This window comes from Lontra canadensis, unplaced genomic scaffold, assembly GCF_010015895.1.
Source record: "Lontra canadensis isolate GAN:19392208 unplaced genomic scaffold, GSC_riverotter_1.0 scaffold2, whole genome shotgun sequence".
In the NCBI taxonomy this organism is placed as follows: domain Eukaryota; kingdom Metazoa; phylum Chordata; class Mammalia; order Carnivora; family Mustelidae; genus Lontra; species Lontra canadensis.
Window position 1 is genome coordinate 30,094,999 of NW_022630996.1, and position 22,849 is coordinate 30,117,847.

Here is a 22,849-nt window from a genome sequence, read left to right on the forward strand (position 1 = left end):
TGAATTTCAATGTGATAATTATTAACACCCTTTAATTGAATTCAAACCCCATACCAAGGCTGTTACACATTTGAAATTTGTGGCAAGCTTTTAAAACAATATTTGACTATACTTTAAATCCTAAGTGAAGGAAATGTGTTCCTAGGAGGCTCTGTTCCCTTCCGTTGCTTTTGACATAAGGAGACTCAGTCATGGTCTGATGCTTTCTTTTCTTGAGTTCTTAACTCATGTTTCATGAACTTGCAATTCCTCCTCCCGTGTCTCCCTAATTCTGTTGTATAAATTTCATTTCTGTCTTCTGCTACGCTGATACCATGGTATGCTGTGTAAACACCAAGCAGTTTTTGGTACAATACTGTCAGGAAATGAGTGTAAAACAAATTTCATCCTCTCACCTAACTGCCTAAAAACCCCTAAAAACTACCTAAAAACCCCTAAAAACTGTCTTACATTGCCCTCAGGATAAATTTCCACATCCCTTACCATGGAGCGGGAATGAGATCTATTTACCTTTATTTGATCTTCCATCCCCATTTCTCGCCACTCCCCATTGCAGTCCAGGCAACCCTGTGTTGTCTCTTGCCTTTAAGGCCTGCTGGTAGTCTTCCCTCTGCATGGAATATCTGGTCCTCAGACTTTGACTCGTTTGCAGCACATGCATAGATCTGTGTGGTGTTTAGATTAACGTTCATCTCTCCCGCCAAACTGCACGTTCCCTGAAGGCAAGCATCCCGTTCAGATTGCTGTGGTAAGACATGTAGCAGACACTCCATAAATAAATACATACATACATACATACATACATACATACATAAAAGAATGTATCTTTTTGCATTCAAATAAAATAAAAAGAATGTATCTTACTCCACTAGGTGTCCCCAGTGTCTAACACAGTGCCTGGTACATAATAGAGCACTCAATATTTATGAATGAATAAATGTTAGTGATGATTTCTAAAGTCATAAAAAATTGCTCTTGCTTTCTTTTCCATTTGACTATGAGCATTCTTATCGTTTTGGTTTTCACATGATCTTCCTTACTTGAACCTCTTGCACTGAAGAAAAAAGTGCTTCTATAAAGTACTACCTCGCTGTTCCTTTATCTATTTCGAACCCTGATCGGAATAAAAACAATAATGCAGTTAAGTTACCATGTTGTGCTATTTGAAGTAAACAAACAAAAAAGAAACTGCTCCCAGGCTACCAATTTTAAAGTAGCAGCAAATGAAACACTTCCTTGTTGCTATCCAAACAAGAATATTATTTTAGTAATGTTCTTTTTTTAAATTATAGGCAAGATCTTTTAGTTATTGTTATGTGTGCAAAATAATTTCATATAGACATGCAAAAGCACACGTTCAGTGAAATGATCAGAGCTGAGAAGTACTTAGGGCAGACTGGGAAACCGCAGTGGATTTGAGGAGGGCAGGCAGGGGGTGTTGAAGAATCCAGCATTCAGGTATTAGTGCTTTAAAAGACTGGAACTGAGTTGGAATGAAACCCGTTGCATGGCAGCTGAGGGTAAATCCTTGCTGAGCTCTATCTCATAGGAGGGTCACAGTAGAAGGTGTTTATGTTACCCTCTGACAAAACATCGTCAGATTGCCACAATGTGTTGGGTTCTATAAAGGTAGATAAAGCTTACTTGCATGGATACCATAGAAAGCTATTTGAAAGACTAAAAAGTTTTCTTACGGGAAGCAAAGATTTATGTCACTACACGGGTGTTGGCCCAGTGTTGCACACCACCACACCTTTTATTCTGTGAGATTAGTGGGAATAAGAAAACGTGATGGCACCGAAACAGATGATCTGTGTCCAGCTCTTCCACCTGGAATAACTTTCCCTTTGACCCGAGCACTACAAAAGAGCAACCAAAGTTGTCAACCCAGAAGATAGATGTCCTGCCCGTTTTTCAGACAATTCTGCCCCGTGTGGCTGCTGCTGCTGCTGCTGCTGCTGCTGCTTCTTCTTCTTCTTTTTTTTATTGACATATAATGTATTATCAGCCCCAGGGTTACAGGTCTGTGAATTGCCAGGTTTATACACTTCACAGCACTCACCATAGCACATACTTTCCCCAATGCCCTGTGCAGCTTCTGTCACTCTCTCCTACCTCCCCCCATACACACACTCCATTGCTAAGGGTGCTACCTCCAATTTCCAATTCTCTAAAAGTTTTGAGGGGAAATGATGAAATTTCATTATTTTTTTTAAAAGATGAAATTTCAGTATTTTAGAAATTAAGCTATTCGTAAGTCATTGTGAACCATGAGAAGTGACTCCCACCTTCATGATTTTTTTTTAAACACCTATCTAATTTGAATCTCCCTGATGGCTAGTGATGATGAACATTTTTTCATGTGTCTGATAGCCATTTGTATGTCTTCATTGGAGAAATGTCTATTCATATCTTCTGCCCATTTTTTTATATGATTGTCTGTTTTGTGTGTGTTGAGTTTCAGGAGTTCTTTATAGATCCTGGATATCAACTTTTTGTCTGTACTGTCATTTGCAAATATGTTCATCATCACTAGCCATCAGGGAGATTCAAATTAAAACCACATTGAGATACCACCTTACACCAGTTAGAATGGCCAAAATTAGCAAGACAGGAATCAACGTGTGTTGGAGAGGATGTGGAGAAAGGGGAACCCTCTTACACTGTTGGTGGGAATGCAAGTTGGTGCAGCCACTTTGGAGAACAGTGTGGAGATTCCTCAAGAAATTAAAAATAGAGCTTCCCTATGACCCTGCAATTGCACTACTGGGTATTTACCCCAAAGATACAGATGTAGTGAAAAGAAGGGCCATCTGTACCCCAATGTTTATAGCAGCAATGGCCATGGTCACCAAACTGTGGAAAGAACCCAGATGCTCTTCAATGGACAAATGGATAAGGAAGATGTGGTCCATATACACTATGGAGTATTATGCCTCCATCAGAAAGGATGAATACCCAACTTTTGTAGCAACATGGAAGGGACTGGAAGAGATTATGCTGAGTGAAATAAGTCAAGCAGAGTCAATTATCACATGGTTTCACTTATTTGTGGAGCATAACAAATAGCATGGAGGACAAGGGGAGATGGAGAAAAGAAGGGAGTTGAGGGAAATTGGAAGGGGAGGTGAACCATGAGAGACTATAGACTCTGAAAAAACAATCTGAGGGTTTTGAAGGGGCTGGGGGGGTGGGAGGTTGGGGGAACCAGGTGGTGGGTATTGGAGAGCGCACGTATTGCATGGAGCACTGGGTGTGGTGCGAAAACAATGAATACTGTTACGCTGAAAAAAAAATTAAAAATTTAGAAAAAAAAAAGAAAAACTGAAATAAAAGTGAAGTAAATAAAGTGAAGGAAAAAAAAAATCTAAGCAAGTGCAGCCAGATAGGAAACTGAATTCGGATATAATTCTTTCAAAGGTAATTCAGACATCCATTTTTGCAGAGAGTATATATAGTCATTCTTGGAAACCGAAAAGAATGAACTGAAAAACTTTCTGGAATAAGTTTTAGAATGCATTAAGAAAAGTTTCTCACTGTTTTAGCATGATAATGACCTGCTTTCCAAAAAGAGGGCTAGAATGTGAGGTGTTTCCCCAGATTGTCTGACCTGATGTAGAATTCATTTGGGAAGCTCTGTCTGGTGATTCTGCCTACATAACAAAGATCTGTCTGGCCATGTAAAGCCAAATGACCCAGAGGGCGTATTTCCACATGGCACATAGTACATATCAACATATATGTGTTGATGCCCAAGAAGCCAAAATAAATTCGTGTCAAAATATTTATGGATTTGATCAAAGCTGTTTGAGTAGCTTTTAAAAAACCACACACACACACTCACGCACACACACATGTGCATACATGCACATACACGTGCACACACACAGAACTACCACGTGTTTCTAATATTTTCAGATTCTATCTTCTGATGATATGAATGACAACCATATTCTTGTATTCAGGCAGCTTACATGTTTAACATAATGTGTTGTTGGGTTTCATAAATAAAACTCTCATGTGTTTTGTTTTGTTTTGTTTTGTTTTTAAGATTAAGCAACACCATACTGTTGCCTTCCATCAGATTGGTAGAGAGATATATTCCTAGCACTGCTTAAGGTTATCAGCAAATCTTTATGTTTTCTAGTTAATAATCGAAATACAAGCTAGACTGAGCCAATCTCTTTCTGATTGGGCATGCTTTATGTCGTTCAGTACATGTAGCATGGGGTCTCCTTGAGTCCCTGTTAAGTATAGTATGCTACAGCGTTTGAGGTGCTGTCAGTTGAAATGTATTGAAAAGAGGTATTTCTGTGTCTTGCAGTAGCTTCTTGTCAAGAGTGTTTCTAGGTGATCAATTGAAAGAGAACATCTCAGTAAATCCCATTGCTCTCTGGCATGACACCTCTGTGAAGAATTCCTTGACACCATCATAGCTACTAAGCACTCAGCACTGGGCTCGGCATAGCACACATCCTTCTTTGAGTGTCTTCTACATAGCACACTCAGATGCTGTAAGCCTGCATTGGCGCTGTATCCTCAGAATGCCCTCGAAGAAACATGGGTGTTCGCTTAAAATGCTTTTTAATGAACAGAACTTCATAATTTTGACACCCACCTAAAAGGAAGGAAGAACTGTTGATTGTTCTCTCCATACGATAAGTTCTGATGTAGAAGATGCTATAATAGTAGAAAGAATATATCTGTCTGCTAATCTTCAACTATCAGTTCCTCTTTATTTATAAAATCTAAATGTTTAGAGCTTGTGAAGAGGAACGAAAGCTCATCTCCACTGTGTATGAGAAAGAAAAGGAAAAGAGAACATTTGGGAAGGGTAGCAAGCTAGTTGGGTGGTGAGAAGGGCAAGGGTGACGATTCCTTCTCCCGGTGAATTAGGGAAGCATGACTTCCTTCTCTGTAGTTGCCTTGGAAATGGCAACAACGGTGTTGTGTGTGTGTGTGTGTGTGTGTGTGTGGACAGTTACAATAACTCAATAAAATGGTCTGTTTCCTCCCTATCCAAGGATTTCCTGCTACAGATATTTACTGTGTTCCGAATATTGATACGCCCAGAGATGTTTCCAAAGGACTGGACTGTTATGCGCTTGGTGGCTAACAAGTAAGACTTTTAAGTTGATGATAACTGCAGCTTGTTATATGGAGGAGAGGAGATACAAATGATTTTTCTAGCTTGATCTCAATTGGAAAGTTTAAGTCCTGGGATTCTTTTTCTTTGTCTCTGAATTAACTTCTCCCATTCGAAAAATATATATATTACTATTTGTTTTAAACAGGTGAAACATTAACATAGTTCAGAAATCAAACAATACAAGAAGAGTGTACATTGAAAAATCCTCCTCCCACCTATTTTATTTATCCCTTATCCCCAGCCTATAGTTACCACTTTTATTACCTTCTTGCATGACCTTCTGGTGTTCCTTTATAGAGAAGCTGGCAGGTAGCTTAATATATACACTATTTTGCACGTTGCTCTTTTGCTTAAAAATCCTGGCAGTCTTTCCACATTAATACGTAGAAAGCCCCTCATTCATTTATGTTCCTTTTTTCCTTTTATAGGCATATAATGTTCTGTTGAATTGGTGTACCATCATTTATTTAACCAGCCCTGTTGCTGGACACTTGAGAATTTTCTAATCTTTCTTAATTCATTTTAACTCAGCAGGATACATTAAGCATCTACCATGTGCTCAGCACTAGGAGTAAAATATGATCCCCAAGTTGGACACATGAAGATTGAAGTTCCTTTTGTACAGCCAAGAAATATGGCCAGTAGAGATCCGAAAATAATGCTGTCAGCAAAATTTAGAGCTAGAGAAGACATTCAGGGAGATATTGACATAAAGTTGAATCTCTGAAGGTTGGCAAAATTAGCTTGTATTAGGCATATCCAGGGGGGAAAAAAAAAAGATCAGAGTCAGTACTTGAAGGAGTAGGAGCCAAGAAAGGAGATTAGGCAGCAGCCTGAATGTCAGGAACCTTCCAGGAGAGTGTCATGGTGGAATCTGGTCTCACGCTTCCTGTCTCTGTCATCTCAGTATACAGAATGAAGGTGAAGTTCTTTAGGAAACTGGCCGATGTTTACTTCCACACTCATAATGTACCGTTTCATAAACATTCTTTCCTTCAAGTCTACATTTGCCTGCTTCTCCTTCCTCCTCTTGTCCAGCCCCAAACATCCTCATAGTCAAGATAAAGGTTGAATTCTCCAGGTATCTATCTGTAGACCAAAGATACCATATGTCCTCCCCAGATGCCAGGTATGATGGTGGTAAGAGCCCCAGGAATGTAGGGTTGGATTTTGATAAGACTCGCCTAACATGGCTTCTGCCGCGGTATACATTTATAGATGTGGAGGTGTTAAAACGAAGTGTTAAAAACTTGTGAAGTAACAAATAGTATAATATGGCATATTATATTTTACATAAGTACAGAAGCAGCTTTTCCATGTTCAGGACTAATTGAAACTCTTGAAATAGCTCTCTTTAGAATTTAGCATATTTAGTTGGATATCTGTGAGTAGAATCAAGTATCTTTTCATCTGGATATCCGGCTGCTATAGGTTTAAAGGGAGCTATTGGTCATGAATCTGGCCTTATTACCAAAGATCTAACATTCTAGGTACGTGCAGAGGGCTCTGAAGTGGTCCAGGGAGCCAGTTGGGAAGAGGTCCAGGCTGCTGACATCACCATCACACAACATCATCATGTGGTCATTATGCCTGCCCTGAATGCAGAGGGATGTTTTGACTTGAATTAGAATATTCAATGGCAAAAATTCAAACCAAAAATAAATTTGACATTTTGTTCCTTATACACACAGGCTCTGCTCGAGCTTCCTGAAAACCGTGACCACAATGTGCCTTTTTTAAAAATTAAACACTGTCTCTTTCTCTCTCTTTCTACCTACCTAAAAATCTCTACTACATTTATGAAGATTTGTGGTCACACAAATGGGTTACAGAATTGGAAGAATAGGTTCTGCTTTTGAGTAAATACATGATGTTCAAGATCTTTATCTACAGCATTAACCAAACAGGCGCCTGGGTTAGTTTAGGATGAGCTCTGTGTAATACGTCTTAACAGAAGATGCTCCCAAAGCAAACCCAAGAAAAAGGCCATCAGCCTTTGCTAAATGCAGTAACATCATGCTCTTGCCACTCAAGTAGGTGCTGATAAGAAATGGTGATGGCAAGTCCAACCCAATTTGGAGAGAGGACTCCAGGGTCTGGTAGAGAACACCTGCCAAGTTGGAACAGACACTGTTCTGTGCTGCTCTGCTTCCCACTCTTCTTCCCATGCAAACACCCTAGCCATTTCCCATTCAAATTATGAAACCATGTAAGATTTTTCTTGCCTTATGAATGCAGTATTTTCTAGAATATACTAGAAATCCATAAAAAATATTAGCCACTACTATACTGGTAAAAAGGTAAATTTCTGAAAGATGTTAAAGATATTTGAAATATGTTAAAGAGCAGGGCCACCTAGGTAGCTCAGTCGGTTGAACATCCAGCTCTTGACTTTGGCTCAGGTTGTGGTCTTGGGATCAAGCCCTGCTTTGGCTCTGCTCAGCAGGGAGTCTCCTTCTCTCTCTCCCTCCCCCTCTGCCCCTCCATCCCCCCGCGCGCACACACACACACACACACTTGGATGCACTCTCGCCCACTCTCTTTCTCTCAAATAAATAAATAAAATCTTTTCTAAAAATGTTAGCATACATTGAAAAGAAAACATTATCATTTGCTAAACTGTAGAAGCAAGTTGCATCTCTGAAGCTTACCACCTTTCTTCCATGGTGCTTTCTTAGACAAACATTTGATCAGGGCCCCTCAAAGAGGCATTTTTACCCAAACTCCCACTTTAACTGCCCACTTTGTACTTAATACATGTCAAACTGATAGTAACTAGCTGAAAAGTCGCCACTCTCCTACCCTTAAGTGCAACTGAATAGCTCATCCCTCAAAATATGTATTCTTCGATGTGTTGGTCCTTTCTTCCCATTTGAAGTACGTTAAAAGCCTTTAACTTTCATCTGTAAACTATGTTGTCCCAAGTCCTGTAGCTTGCCTGCTTTATGTGAAGTCCTACCAAAAGCTGTGACCAGACACTTGATGATTAGTATGGTCTTATGTTATTTCCACCTGAATGTCCAATATTAGGCAACACGGTAAGTCTGTCCAGCCTAACTTGCTCAAGGATGAGACATGTGTCTCTCTTGCTTGTGTGCAAAGCTATGTTATGCACACTGTTAAGTTCTTGGTAGATGTTTCTGATGAGAACAACTGCTCAATTTGAGAAAGAAGCAACATAAGGGAGATGAAAATTAAGTACCAAAAATACAGGACACTTTGAGACAAGCTTCTCTCCACCCCCTTCCCATACACATTGCAAAATATAGTACAAAAATAAAGTCACAGCTTTATACATTTTCAAAGAGATAAATCTTATAACAGATTTGCTTACTGAGGAAGGTAAAATCTTCTGGCCTTACAGTTGAAAGTTCAGGCCCTTATTTTCTTTATCTTGTGTGCATATTGGTTTCAAATATAGCATACATTTTCTTTTGTGCTTTTTCTCACCAAACACTGAATTATGTAATTGACTATTACCTTCAACTAATTTAGCTTTCAAATGAGAGGAGTGTAGCAAATAGGTAATTTATGGATCCAAAGATTCTTAGGGAAGGTCATTCATTTATTTACTGACCCATCGATTCAGCAAATATTTTTGCAGTGTCTAAAGTATAAAATAAATGCCGTAAAGATAGAGCATAGTTCTTTGAAGATGTTTATGAAAGAAAATTTGTTCTGAACTGGGATTGGAAGCCTCTTTCATTAGGAAATAAAACTTGAGCTGAACGCCAAAAGAGGAGTTAACAGGCAGACAGCAAAGGAAGAATGTTCTTATCAGCAGGAATAGCTTATACAAGGGCCCTGTGGTCAGAGTAAATATAGCACATTCAAGGAACTGAAAGACTGTTAGTGTGGCTGGAACATGAGGCAAGAAGGAACCTGTAACGATGAGGTTAGAAGAGGAAGACGGGGCCCAAATATTAGGGAGTAGAGAAGCATTAAAAGAAACCAAGAAGAGGGCACTTGGTTAAGCATCTACCTTTGGCTCAGGTCATGATCCCAGGGTCCTGGCATTGAGCATCACATGGGGAATCCCTGCTCAGTGGGGAGTCTGCTTCTCTCTCTCCTGCACCCCGCCCCAACTCATGTGTGTGCTCTCTCTCTCTCTCTGAAATAAATAAATAAGTTTTTTGTGGTTTTTTTGTTGTTGTTGTTTTTGTTTGTTTGTTTTTTAGAAAAGAGGGAGAGAAACCAAGAAGGACCAGTTAGGAGCTTAATACAGCAATCCAGCTAAGATGTTAATGCCTTGAACAGGTAGATTACAGTGAATGTAGTAAGATTGATATTGAAGATCAAGGTAACATAACTTGCAGATGACTGGATGTGGATGGCAGAGAAAAAAAATGGAAGATTTGCCTTTAGAATTTTGGCCTTAACAGAAGGATGAATGGTGGTGCCATTCACTTAGGTGGGGAGAGACCAGAGGAGAAGCTTTGGGGGTGGGGCAGGTGAAGAATCTTGGGTAAAACAGGAGTTTGGAATGCTCCTAGATTATCTTAGTGGAGACAGAAGAGGAAGCTAAACCTGCTTGCATGGAGCTGAGGGGAAAGGTTAGGGCTGGAGATGTGCCTTAGAGGGTCACCAGCCTATAGATGATATTTGAAGCCATGGCACTGAATGAGAGCACCCGGAAGAGAGCAGATTAAAAAGAAAAAAGTACTTAGGACGGGGCTGTAGATCATGCTGCCATTTTAACGGTCAAGACATGGAGAAGCATCTAGCCAAAGAGACTGAAAAGGAGCAGACCATGATTTAAGACGACACCCAGCAGAGTATAATATCCTGCGAAGAAGGTATTTCATGAGGGAAGGAGTATCAAGAGCTGTTGGAGGTTGGAGATGATGAAGAGTGACAGTTGCCCCCGGATCTGGCAGTGTAGTGGAGATACGGATGACCATGACATGGGCTTTTCCAGGACACTGATGGAGGAGGAAGCCTTTTTAGAGTGAATTCAAGAACAGCTAGGAACTGAGAAAGTGAAAACAGCTCTTTAGAAGTTTTGCTGTGGAAAGGAGCAGAGAAATGGGGATCTGGAAGGAGTTGAGGGACGAGGACTCTTTTTAAGATATAGAATAACATAGTATTTTGGCTTACAAATAGGAATGGCTCAGCAGAGACAGAGTACTGATGCTACTGAAGAAAACAGGAATAAGTGAAGGAACAAGTTGGGTGGGGGAAGGGAGTGGGGTTGGGACAAGTGCAGGATTGCAGTGTGCCTGTTGAGAAGTGCCTGTTCCCTGTGCACGAGCAGCTTGCACCGGAAAGGCAACCAACCACATCAGCGTGCACTTTAGATTAGCTGGCATTGCTTTTTGCAGTAAAACTTTCTCAATGAAAGAAGTGCCACACTTAGAGTAGCTCTGATCTTATGCACACAAAGAAAGCTTGGTCTTAGCTAGGAGCGTTGGCCCAGGAACAGGAGGGAAGACAGAATATGCGATGAAAAGTTGGGAGGTTGAGCAGCTAATCTGCTGAGTACCCATCAACACCGCTAACCCCTCTTTTTTGCTGTAGCTGGTGGTGTTTTTCTATTAGGGTAATAATCCTTGAACAAGTTTACTGTCTAGGGAGAGATAAGTTACCGATTTTTACCCAGACTATCCATTACTCAGATGAATGTGCCAAACTTAAATAGCGACAGCTAATATTTACAAGAACCTCCTGCGTACTCCATGTCCTGGTGAGTTGTGAGGAGCTGGTAGGAAGAATGAATCCAGGAATGAAAGGCTTCCTTAAGATCTGAGCCTGATGGGCTAAAACTGAGCCCGTTGACACATGAGTGACTTTCTGCTGGTACTGCTCACTGGAGAAGGTCAAGGGAGTTTTTAAAATCCCTAAATCTCTCTGTTTCAGTCTTTTCTTGTTCTTCCTCGCCCACGCGGCATGCTTCCTTGACTAAAAGCACAATCACTCCATTTCCTGCTTCCATTTTGGCCTACGCTGTGCCCTCCCTTTGGAGTGCCTTCAGTCCGTTCTTCAAAATAGCTTTTAAAAAGGCATAAAATGTTTTACCAGCTTCTCATTTTAGAATTACCTAGCACACAAATAAGTACAACAAAGCGTAGGTTTGGATATAGTGGTGAGGCTACAGACATTCAGTAAAACTGACTGTGGGCTAGGCGCTTGGTGAAGCTGTGGTTAACAAGGCCAGATCCCCCAACGTCACTGCTCTCCAGGTTCCAACCCTTGGCTGTCTTCTCCTCCATCTGTGACACAGTCCCCAGAATGAGACAGGGTGATCACATGCATTAGAATTGTCCCATTCGGGGTGCCTGGTTGGCTCAGTGGGTTAAAGCCTCTGCCTTCAGCTCAGGTCATGATCCCGGGGTGCTGGGGTCAGGCCCCAAATCAGGGAGCCTGCTTCCCCCCCCCCACCCCCTCTCTCCCTGCCTACTTGTAATATCTCTCTGTCAAATAAATAAACAAACAAAAATCTTAAAAAAAAAAAAAAAAAAGAATCGTCTCATTGGGCCACCTCTGGAGCTCACCAGGCCATTGGCGGTGGTAAGGCCCTGAAGTCTTAGAAATCCTCCAGGTGATTTTGTCAATCACTCTAAAGCTTGCGGACTGCTGGCTTAGATCAGTTCCCTGAATGACCTTCAAGGACTTGCCTTTGCCCCCAGTGTCTTTGTGTTGATTTCTCCTACCCCTATTCATCCACCAGGTTGTAGGGAAGTTGTTCTCCACGATTAGAATTCCATAGGTTTTCAATGTGTAAACATTAGTCTTGTTGAAACCCAGTTTCTCCACAAGCTGCTTCTCTGAGTCCAGGTATAATCTGTGGAGGTGGCCTTTTGCTTAAGCATGTTATCAGGTCCAGGTAGTTTACCACAGACAAATTAAAGTAGATGAGATTTCAATAGCAGGGAGATATCCTTGCTTCAGAACTTTCTAAAGGCCAGAATGAGGTGGCAGCTGAAATCTTGAAGCAAAAACTTTGATTTCCTGTGCACCAGTTCCTCTTTCATGTGTAAATTTTGTGGTGCTGTGCCCATAGATGAAGGTTGTTGGAAGTCATCCTTGTGCCTACACTTCTGTGGCAGCCATCAGTCATTTGACCATTTGTAGTAACAGATTGCAAAGCTTTCTTGGCTATGGAAGTGGAGTGTTGAGATTTGAGATGTCCTTATATTCAGAAACTGAGTCATGAGTAAAAGAATAAAACCAAAGGAGCCACATGGTTTTGGAAAAACTGGAACACGTAAAGAAAGATTCCTAAACACCCCAGGTATTGACCACAATGAAGGAACAATAATGTACAAATGCCTTTAGCTGGCTTGGAGACCTGTGTGCCCGGATCCTAACTCAGTGCTGAGTTACTGTACAAAGCTCTGGGAGCTTCCTCCGTGACTTGGCTGAATGTTATAAGCATAAATGCAAAGCATTTGAAGTAGACTCACTTTAGGTCCTTCTAGTTCTGAGAAGTCTTGTTTTTGGAGGTCTTACCTCTCAACATATCAAACATATTAAATAGACCCACACACCACATTTTACTGAAGAGAGAAAGTGAAAAGCAATTTTTACATTTTGCTTTTTAAATTATTGGCCTATGAGTGAGTCATTTAACTCCATTTGCTTGTGATTTCTCAGCATTTCTGTATGTTTAGGAATTCCTGTGAAGTTGTAAAAGGTAACCTATCCTTTTTTTTTAATATAATAGATGTCGCCTAAATATGAAATTGGACAAGCAATGAAATAAGTAATGTTGTATTCTGTGGGCATGTAATGAACTTAATTTTAGTTGCTATTTTGCAGTTTTAAGTTTTGGTCCCATAACATTTTTTCAGGTCTTTGCATTTTCCAAAGCTCCTCCAAAGATCATGGGTCCTATGCCCTGTACCTCTTGGTGCCTAAGGATGACACCGCCTTGGTGAGAGGACGAGGTGTTCAATCTAGAACAAGGACTGCATTCCCCATTTAAGAACTACCAAATATAATGACAGGCATAGAATTCTAGAAGCCAGGAGAATGTGAAGCAGAGTTTGTTGGAATGTTTTTCTGGCTTAGGCCTCCGGAGAGCCTTGCTCTTCAAAGGGTGGACCAAGGATGACCAGCAAGAGCATGCCCTGGAGCTTGTTAGAAATGACAGGGTCTCGGGCCCCACCATAGGCCTACTGAGGCAGAAGCTGAATTTTAACTAGATCACCGGGTACCCACTAAAGTCTGAGAAGCACTGCTTTGTCTAGAGAAGTGGTTCTCGGTTCTGGGTACACCTGAGAATCACCTGGGAATCCTGACAATCCTGCTGTCCAGGCTGTACCCCAGTCCATTCATTAGCATCTCTGGGGGTATCTCTCTGTATTTTAAAGGCTCCTGGGTGATTCCAGAGAGCCCCTAGTTTAAGACTCTCCGGGTGACAATAAGGCCACAGAGGCTCCATATTTTTTTACCATCGAGCACAGTTCAAGAAGCTGTGGATGTTGTTTGTGTGTTTGGGACCCAACATATAAATAACAAATGGGTCATCTTTGCTGTGGACTAACCTTCTTACTTGGAAGGTTGAATGTGTTGGCTGCTTTCCAAGACATTAGGCCCAATAGTCTAAATCCCAGATATGTCCTGTTTCACTACCACTGGACGCTCATCCAGTTATGGTTATGGGCCTGCTACGGTTATGGGCCAGAAAGTGGTCTTTTTATGTGATACTCAGGCATAGTGGGACTGTGTGTATTTCTCCATTGAATACCAAAGCAGAACATTTGTGCTTAGAACCCCATGTTAAGGATGAACTACTTCCTCCTTGCTAGCATTCCATTATCTGATAATTAAGTTTTAGTTTCATAATGTAAGTTTTAGAGAAACTACTTTGGGAATTTTAATGATTTCTTCAGTTATCATCATTGATTTTGCTAGTGGCTATGGAAAATTGGCACTTTATACTGTTACTTGCAGGTGATTTATCTCTTTAATAGGATATTCACTGATGATGTCTCCTGTTTGGGGTGGAAGCTGGAGATACCACAGGACTTTTCATTTTCATGGGCTTTGCTTATACTTAACTTTCACAGTAAGATTCTTTGAAAGATGTAATTGACATATATAAAATGTACGTGCTTCCTCATGGTAGAGCAGGTGCCTGAGGAATGGTGGTTTTTCTTCTCCTTCCCTTTCTTTACCTTGAGCTATTCTCATTCAGTCATCCAACCACTTAGTCTCATTAATATTCCCCTATCCCAGGAAAAGGCTATCATAGTGAATTTTCCAGCAGATATCGATAATGAAACTTTATGTCTTTCAAAGACTGTAAATATTCTTCTAATTAGTAAATATCCCTCTAGTCCAGGTTTTACCAATAAGATAATCAAGGTGTGAAGTCGGTGGGGTGTTTTATTTTTATTGGCGGTCATGTGCTGAGAACTAAAGTCTCGCAAACACTCCCCTGGGCATGCGTCTCAGCAGAGGCAGAGGAGGTTTTCAGGATCAACCACATATATACCATTAGTATATAGTATTTGGGGGTTTTCAGGATCAGCCATATATATACCATTAGTATATAGTATTTTGGAGAATGACCTGTGTTGTTTCAGTGTAATGCTGTATGGAATATTAAATGAACCAGTTCGATATGCATTCAGTTTTGAATGTCGATTCATCTTTCCCTAATTTCTCCAGCCCTGAGATGCCCCATTCTCTGAATGACCTTACCACCCGCTAGCAGTTTCACACAGCTTAGTGCTGGATTATAGACAATTTCACAGTCTGTAATGGTTTCTTTCGTGGCATTCTGTCACCAGGAGAGAGGGAGTCTGCCTTCCATAGCTCTTGCCTGCCCCATAATACCTTAAACGGGGGAGAACAGAGAAGATCTCTCATAAATTCTCAATATATCCTATCATTTCATCCATTTCATCTTTGGGCTCCAGTTTCTTGTTCTGTATTTTTTTTAAGTGTGGCTTTCTTCCATGTTAATCAAATGTGGAATATTAAATTTGGATTAATCATTTTGCTTTGTTCATAAATTAATAAAAGCACTATAAAACATCAGGAGATTGATATATTTCTGCCCGAGTCATATGAACTCATAGCTCTGGGTATCATTTTACAAAGAACCCAACTTCAATGATGGATTTTTTTTTTTTTTTTTTTTTTTTTTTTTGGCCTGTTGTTCCTTTTTCCTGTTTCAAATGCAAGTCATCTAAGATTCACGTTGGGGGCACCTGGCTGGCTCAGTCTGTAGAGCATGTGACTCATGATCTGGAGGTAATGAGTTCAATCCCCATGTTGGATATAGAGATTACTTTAAAGTAAATTTTAAAAAGTTAGCACACGGTATTCAAGTAATATTGTTCCACATGCTTCCTGAAGGTTTTCTTTTCTTTTCCTTTTTTTAAAAGTATTTATTTATTTATTTATTTATTTATTTTTGGGGGGGTGGGGTGGGGAGGGGAGCAGAAAAGCAGAGGGAGAAGGAGAGGGAAAGAATCCCAAGCCGACTTCACACTGAGCACGGAGCCTGACATGGGGCTTGATCTCAGGACCCTGAGATCATGACCTGAGCTGAAACCAAGAGTTGGATGCTTAACTGACTGAGCTACGCAGGTGCCCCTGAAGGTTTTCTCCTTCTACCTTAATTGTTTTTTATTCTTATCTAATAAATAATTTTCACTAATGCAAAGTTTCCAATTTAAAATATTCTCTCTTTTTTTTGTCACTAGTGTTATTATTACAACAGTTCTATACCTGTCTGATGCACTTCGTAAGAACTTCTTAAATGAAAACTTTGATTATAAAGTAAGTATCCATTTGGATGACTCTCCTGCCTGAGCTGAGATCTTTCACCTTGTACTTGAGGAAATCACCTAACATATTTTCTTTCTCTTAATAATAGGAAGACATATTTATTCCACCTACCCCAAATTAATCTTGGGCTATATTACCTTTCATGATGAATATTAGAAGTTTTCATTATATTCGTGAGCAAGATAGGGCTGTAATCATGCTTACCAACCTAGTGGAAATCATAGTGCTTAAGCGGATGTAGTTTCTTGTTGTTACTATAAATTTTCATTCTTCTTTCTTGTACGGTCCTCATGTGTGACAAAGGGAACTTAGAATATATGTTTTTAAGACTTTTTTAAAGTAGAGTTTATATGAAGAAAATGTTTACAAAGTAAATGCTTCAGTTCCTTTACTTCTCTATCATCACATTTTTTTTTAGAATGAATTAATGAAAAGAAACAAAATAAAAGATTGGTAAAATTCTTTAAGGCAGAACTATCGGTACATCTATAATATAATTTGACATGCCTAATAATTCTTAATACACTATTTTTTAAATGGAAGATGATAAATGGTAAACAAGGATGGGCCATGCCTATTTTGGCTTCCCTTCTTAATGATGTTTTCAGGTTTTGGCATCTGTATTTCCTATTCTTTTTAAATAACATTTTTCATATTCAACATTGAATAAACTGTCCCTATTGGGTAACTAGAAAATACAAAAACACAAATCAGTGAAAACCAATGGAATTTAAAATTTGTATACTATGTCTTTATATCATACCATACAATAATAAATATATGAAAATTTCATGATTACAACTCTGCTTTTTAATATTTAGTTGTTTCTGCTATTTTATTCTTAGAAATTACTCTATGTGCCTTCTTACAATATAAAACTTGGCATATATCCTTAATTATTTTTTGGATATATTTATAAGTGGAACAATGAGTTAAGGGTTATGCCAATTATATTTGATTTCCTATATATCTACCAACCTAAAATTATTGACTAAAATTCATATTTCAGTTTAGTTTAGTTTGTGAAGTATCTGTTCTTGACTTTTTTCATTATTTTGCTCATTCTTATATTTTTTGCTTATAAGAGCTCTTTATATATAAAAGATATTAATTCTTTATGATGTTTCTCATTATTTCCAATTATACTTAGTGTCTGTGAAGAAGTAGTTTCCTTCCATTATGTCATATGTTTTTGGTTAAGTTTATTTCTGGGAATTTTATTCTGATCTCTTTCTGGTGCTGTTTTTGGTATAAGAAACCTTAAACTCAAAAAATTTGTCTGGGCAGGGAATTTTTACATACTGTCTGAATTTAAAGCAATTAGCATACCCAGAGAAGTGTATGCCTTTTTTTTTTTTAATTCTCCATTAAAAGGACTTCCAAAAATGAATTCTCACAGGAATAAAATAACCCAACTTATACCTCAGACATATTATAAGAGAAACAAAGGATTTAATATACACCAGGGACCTTAAGAAACCTGGGGTATGGCCTGGAAGCAGTATAGAAATAGATAGTATTTATTTGCTTTCCCTCTTTGTTACAGCAAATTTCAAGCATATGTAAAAGCAGAGAGAATAGTGTGATGAACTCTCATGTACCTGTATCCAGATTAAACTATTATCCACATGGGGCCAACCTTACTTCAACTCTACCTCCATCCACTTACCACTTTTGAAGCAAATCCAAGATATGTCACTTAATCTGTAAATATTTTTGTAAACTATAGCATTTAAATGTTTTGTTCTTGTTTTAGATTTGGGATTCTTACTTTTACCTTGCCGTCATTTTTATCAACCAGTTGTGTCTTCAGTTAGAGATGTTCACACCTTCCAAAAAGAAGAAGGTGTTAGAAAAGTAAGTACCAATGTATAATTGGGTGGGGAATATGAGGCAAATCGAATGTTGTGCCTTTAAGAGGGCGTTTGGTTTAAATGATTCATAAATCAGATATCCGTAACTGGAAATGACAGTGGAGAGGCAATGAGCAAGAGGACAAGCAGTCTTTTCTGGAAATTTTGAACTTACTTATACTTTTTTTGGGGTGAGGGAGCTCCATCTTTCAGAAATCAGTGTATTATAGTAGCAAATTAATAAGAGGACAAATCTATTTCATTAAAGGATTTGTATAAGGATTTGCATTAGAAGCATCAAGACATCTACATTAAATATCGTTAATTACAAACATAGTGTCTTTTAATTCAGAAGAGACAAAAATACTTCTCTGTCCCAAAGAGACACAAATACGTCTTTGTTTTGAAGACTTTGTATCAGGTTTGCTTTCTGTTTTATTTCAGGTATGGTGACATGCGCGTCACAATGGGTTGTGAAATTTTCAGCATGTGGCAAAACCTAGGTAAGTAATGGAAAGAGAAGCAGTGCAGTTTGTCACTGTACTTTTAAGTGTATAAATGAAGAAGGACAACTTACAAGTGACAGTGTTTAAATCAGTAAAATCATCCTTAGAAAGTAATTGATATTTTGGCATTGAATATGGTTATAACTAACTTTTTAAAATTGGTATCTGTCTGAAAAATCATCTTACCTTTGTGTTTCATTATTAATGAATGATAAATTTTATTATCTAGCATTGCTCCAATAATACACACATGTTTAGTAATGAGCTAACCTTTCAGAATTTGGGATTGTAACAACTCAAAATTTCTAGAACTCTGAGCTGAGTCTATGAATCATAACAGATTTAGAATTAAAGTTATGAAACACTGACTTGCTCACCAGTACTCTTAAAAACACCATGGACCTATATCATAAAGAGTATAGACAAAGGATTTTAAAGCCTCTGCAGTTGCTAAGAAACTATTAGATTCAATGTGGTTAATCCGACACAGCAGAGAGAGCGCACTGCTCCGGCAAATTGATGACCCAGACCTGGCTGCATGGAGAAGAATAATATTTGGAAAACAGATTGTTTTACAATCGCATTGGCATAGGGTTTCTTTCTAGAGATTCCAACTTATTTAATTTTGTATGCTAACTATGCAAGTTTATAGCATTCATTTACTATTACTGCATGGTAAACTTCTTATGATTCATTAAAGTGATGGGCCTATTTGAATTGAATATGTAATGATCTAAAAGTATCTTTCCTCTTGGACTCATCCAAGTACAACTTGGAAATGGCAGGATTTGTTTTCTGTAAATGAAAATAGAACCATTAGTGTTTCACTTCCATTTATTTACAGAGTGATTTTTGACCAATATATGCATAGCAATATTCATAGCAATTTGAGAAAGCCTTGTTATATAAAACTGAGCCCAGCGTTCGGTACTTGCTGGTAATTTCAGAAAATAAAGTGAGTTGGCATCTTGAAAGCAACCTCCTGCTGTCTAAGGCCAGCCAGAAGTCCACGATGTATCTTTAGAGTCAGCCCAAAAACAGCAGGAGTTTGTCTTATTTGAAGAGTACTCCTTTCAGTCTTTAGGTTTTGTTCATTCTCTGTGTTGTTTTTCAAAGCCCTGTAGTGTCCATACTGCATTTGGCATTAATTTAACAAGATGTTATTATGCCAGTACTCTTTAGAACATTGGTTCTCATATAAGCCAGCAGCAACAGCACCTGGGAGCTTGTGAGGAAGGGAAATCATCTGGCTCCACCCCAGAGCTGTTGATTCTACTGAAACAGAATCACGGAGAGAGTGGGCCGCAGCTGAGTTTTCACAGGTTCTCCAGGTGGTTTTGGCTAAAGATTGAAAAGCACTGCTTTAGATACTCTCCCCTTTCTCTGTTCTCCCAGCCCTAGAGGCTAGCTCTAGCTCAGTTATGGCAGTCTGTTAGAAGGCTCCTTAGGGGCACCTGGGTGACTCAGTGGGTTAAAGCCTCTGCCTTCAGCTCAGGTCATGGTCTCAGGGTCCTGGGATTGAGCCCCTCATCGCATCGGGCTCTCTGCTTGGCAGGGAGCCTGCCCCCGCCCCTTGCCTCTCTGCCTACTTGTGATAAATAAATAAAATCTTAAAAAAAAAATATATATATATATATAGAAAGGCTCCTTAGACTCAACTATGGATTCCCAGCAGGACCTAGTTCAAATACAGCGTGGGTGTAAATTTTCACTTCATTCCTTGGTTTTCGGGTTATTTCCCTAGAGTTGTGTCCTGACTTTTCTGAGACTTCCAAAACACAAGGTGAATTTTAAAGGTCACTGCTATTGTGCAACAACTAGAATGGGGAAATGTTCAGAAATGTTGAAGCCTCTCTTCCAACATACATATATTCTTACAAAATGATAAGAAAAATTAAGTGTTCAGAGTACTGTTTTAACACCCCTTTTAGACCTTAAGTCAGCTTAGAAATATGAAAATCTATTTGCTATAATTTGGTTTACCTATAAATATGTCCTGTTGAGTGTTTGGAATGCTAAAGAAGAATTTATTCAGATAATTACAGATATCCGTTTCTTAATGGAGCAGGACAATACATTCAATTTAATAGTTCGTGAGGCACTGGCTCTGTGCACATTATTTGGAGAGATACAAGAAAAAATGGACCATACCTGCATAGAGCTTAGTGTTTAAATCTCATATTTTAAACTGTTTGCCCAATTTCTGTGGAACAAGAAAATCTTGATAAAAATGAATTGTCGGTTTTAGTAAAGCAAGGAAGCTTTATGACTTCAGAAGTCAAGAGCCTCCATGGTTTTTAGTTTGATACAAAAAACACTAACTTTTAGAAAATAAATTGCAAAGAGGAAATAATACTCAGAGTACTGAATACATTTTTTGACACTTGAAAATACCCAGTTAGTCTAATACACAAACACAAACAGAAATTTTACAGAACAGTATTTTTAAATCGGATTTTGGTCATCAGTACTTACCTAGAAGTGTGGAAACTCTTGCATTCTTCAAGTTGAAACAGGGTTGGTTTTTCCCTTCTGTTGAGAACAAGGAATAAAGGGTACGTGTAATTGAGTCTGCTTTTAAACACAGAGCTGTACGATTTTCAAATCTTATCATGATTGATCTTATCTTGATTTACTATTGAGCAATGGATCATGGAGTAATTAATTATAGGACTGCCATACTCTGTTCACAGTGACTGCACCGTTTTACATTCCCATTAACAGTTCATAAGGGTTCCAGACTCCACGTCCTTGCCAACACTTGTTCTTCTCTCTCTCTCTCTCTCTCTTTTTTTTGAGAGAGAGAGAGCATGCACACACGTGTATGAGTGGGGTGGGGGTGGGGTGGGGGTGGGGCAGGGTGGAACAGAAGGAGAGGGAGAAGGAGAATCTTAAGCGGGCTCCGCACCCAGCACGGAGCCTGATGTAGGACTCAGTCCCACAATCCTGAGATCATGACCGGGGCCGAAATCAAGAGTCAGATGCTTAACTGACTGAGCCACCCAGGCATCCCACTTTTTTCTTTCTTTCTTTCTTTCTTTCTTTCTTTCTTTCTTTCTTTCTTTCTTTCTTTCTTTCTTTCTTTTTCTTTCTTTCTTCTTCTTCTTCTTCTTTTTCTTTTTTTTTTTTTTTTGACAGTAGCCATCCTAACAGGTGTCAGGTGACATTTCCTTGTGGTTTTGATAAAATAATTTACTTTTGAAGAGTAAAGACCAAGTAGTGAAAAGTAAATACCTTTTCTTAAATGTGTTGTTCCTCAGTATTTTCATTTCCAAGCAGAAGGACTAAAAATGCCCTGTCAAGAGAAGGGGGAAGGCATACAAATTCCATACATTAGTATGATGCTTACAAAATAGTCTACAAAGAAAGAGACTAGTCTTGACTACTGTGTCCCAGCTTCGGCATTCATTGTGCTTCAAGGTTAAGATTTTTCTTGCTATTTTTAGTGGAACCAACATTCTTACTAAATATAAAGTGGGCCCTTTTTTCCACATTTGCAAACACAGCGTCTTGTAACTGCCGTAAAAAAATCAATACTTCCCTAACAGGCTGTTCTGTGCCCATAAATATAAAACTCCAACAGCCCAAGTAGCAGATGCCCTAAATGCTTCAAAACAAGACCATGTGGCTGACAATTAGGGATGGGGAAAGTATACTAAATCTTCGGTTTAAAAAGAAATCATTTAAGTAAAGTTTATTTTGCTGTTGTCATACATAGCTCCCAATTTTGCTTTGCTGATCAGGGAGGAATTAAATTTTACATGGCGAGATCCTGTTCAGGTTTACACAGGTTCTGTGTTGCCAAACTATGTTTTCAGCAAATAAGGCTATCTTCATGCTTTCCTGTACAGTGATTTAAAAGTAGGTGTGGTCTGTCTACTGTCAGTAGAAAATTGGGCTGTAAAATGTAGTAAATGGACTTTGTCTGGATTATGATGGAAAGAAACCAACTGTAAATAACATGTTTTAGGACAATCAGGGAAAATTTTTTTTTTAAGATTTTATTTATTTATTTGACAGACAGAGATCACAAGTAGGTAGAGAGGCAGACAGAGAGAGGGGAAAGCAGGCTCCCCACTGAGCAGAGAGCCCGATGCAGGGCTCAATCCCAGGACCCTGAGATCATGACCTGAGCCGAAGGCAGAGGCTTTAACCCACTGAGCCACCCAGGTGCCCCGGGAAATTTTAATATAGGCTGAGCTTTAGATTGAGGAATTATTGTGTGCCATTGTTAGAGGTAATAAAGGCACTGTGATTATATATGTATAATATATATATATACACACATATATAATCACAATGCCTTTATTACATATATATGTTATATATATATTCATTCATTCCCACCTGTTAAAGATGCTTGATGATTTGTGTACAAGTAGAATGATATGAAGTCTCAGACTTGGATTCAAGTACCCTAGGGGAGAGAAAAATCTTTGGAGTGATAGGTAAAACAAGATTGGCAAAAATGTTGCTAATTGTTGAAGCTAGATGATGGGTATGTGGGGATCTGTTTTAGTGTTCTTTATAATTTTGCACCTGTAAGATTTTTCATAGTAAAAAAAAAATGTTTTATTGAGCTATAATGAACATACAGT

At 38.9% G+C, this 22,849-nt stretch overlaps 1 protein-coding gene across 3 annotated transcripts in view; it reads left to right on the top strand.

The window, feature by feature from the left end:
* Positions 1–22,849, top strand: part of DOCK4 (dedicator of cytokinesis 4) — a 428,176-nt gene that overhangs the window by 334,072 nt on the left and 71,255 nt on the right. For all 3 annotated transcript variants that reach the window (XM_032871243.1, XM_032871262.1, XM_032871253.1), the window contains exons 27-30: positions 5,025–5,119; positions 15,808–15,883; positions 17,649–17,749; positions 18,190–18,248. In XM_032871243.1, coding sequence (XP_032727134.1) covers positions 5,025–5,119; positions 15,808–15,883; positions 17,649–17,749; positions 18,190–18,248 — 331 coding nt within the window. The remainder of the gene's footprint in view (positions 1–5,024; positions 5,120–15,807; positions 15,884–17,648; positions 17,750–18,189; positions 18,249–22,849) is intronic.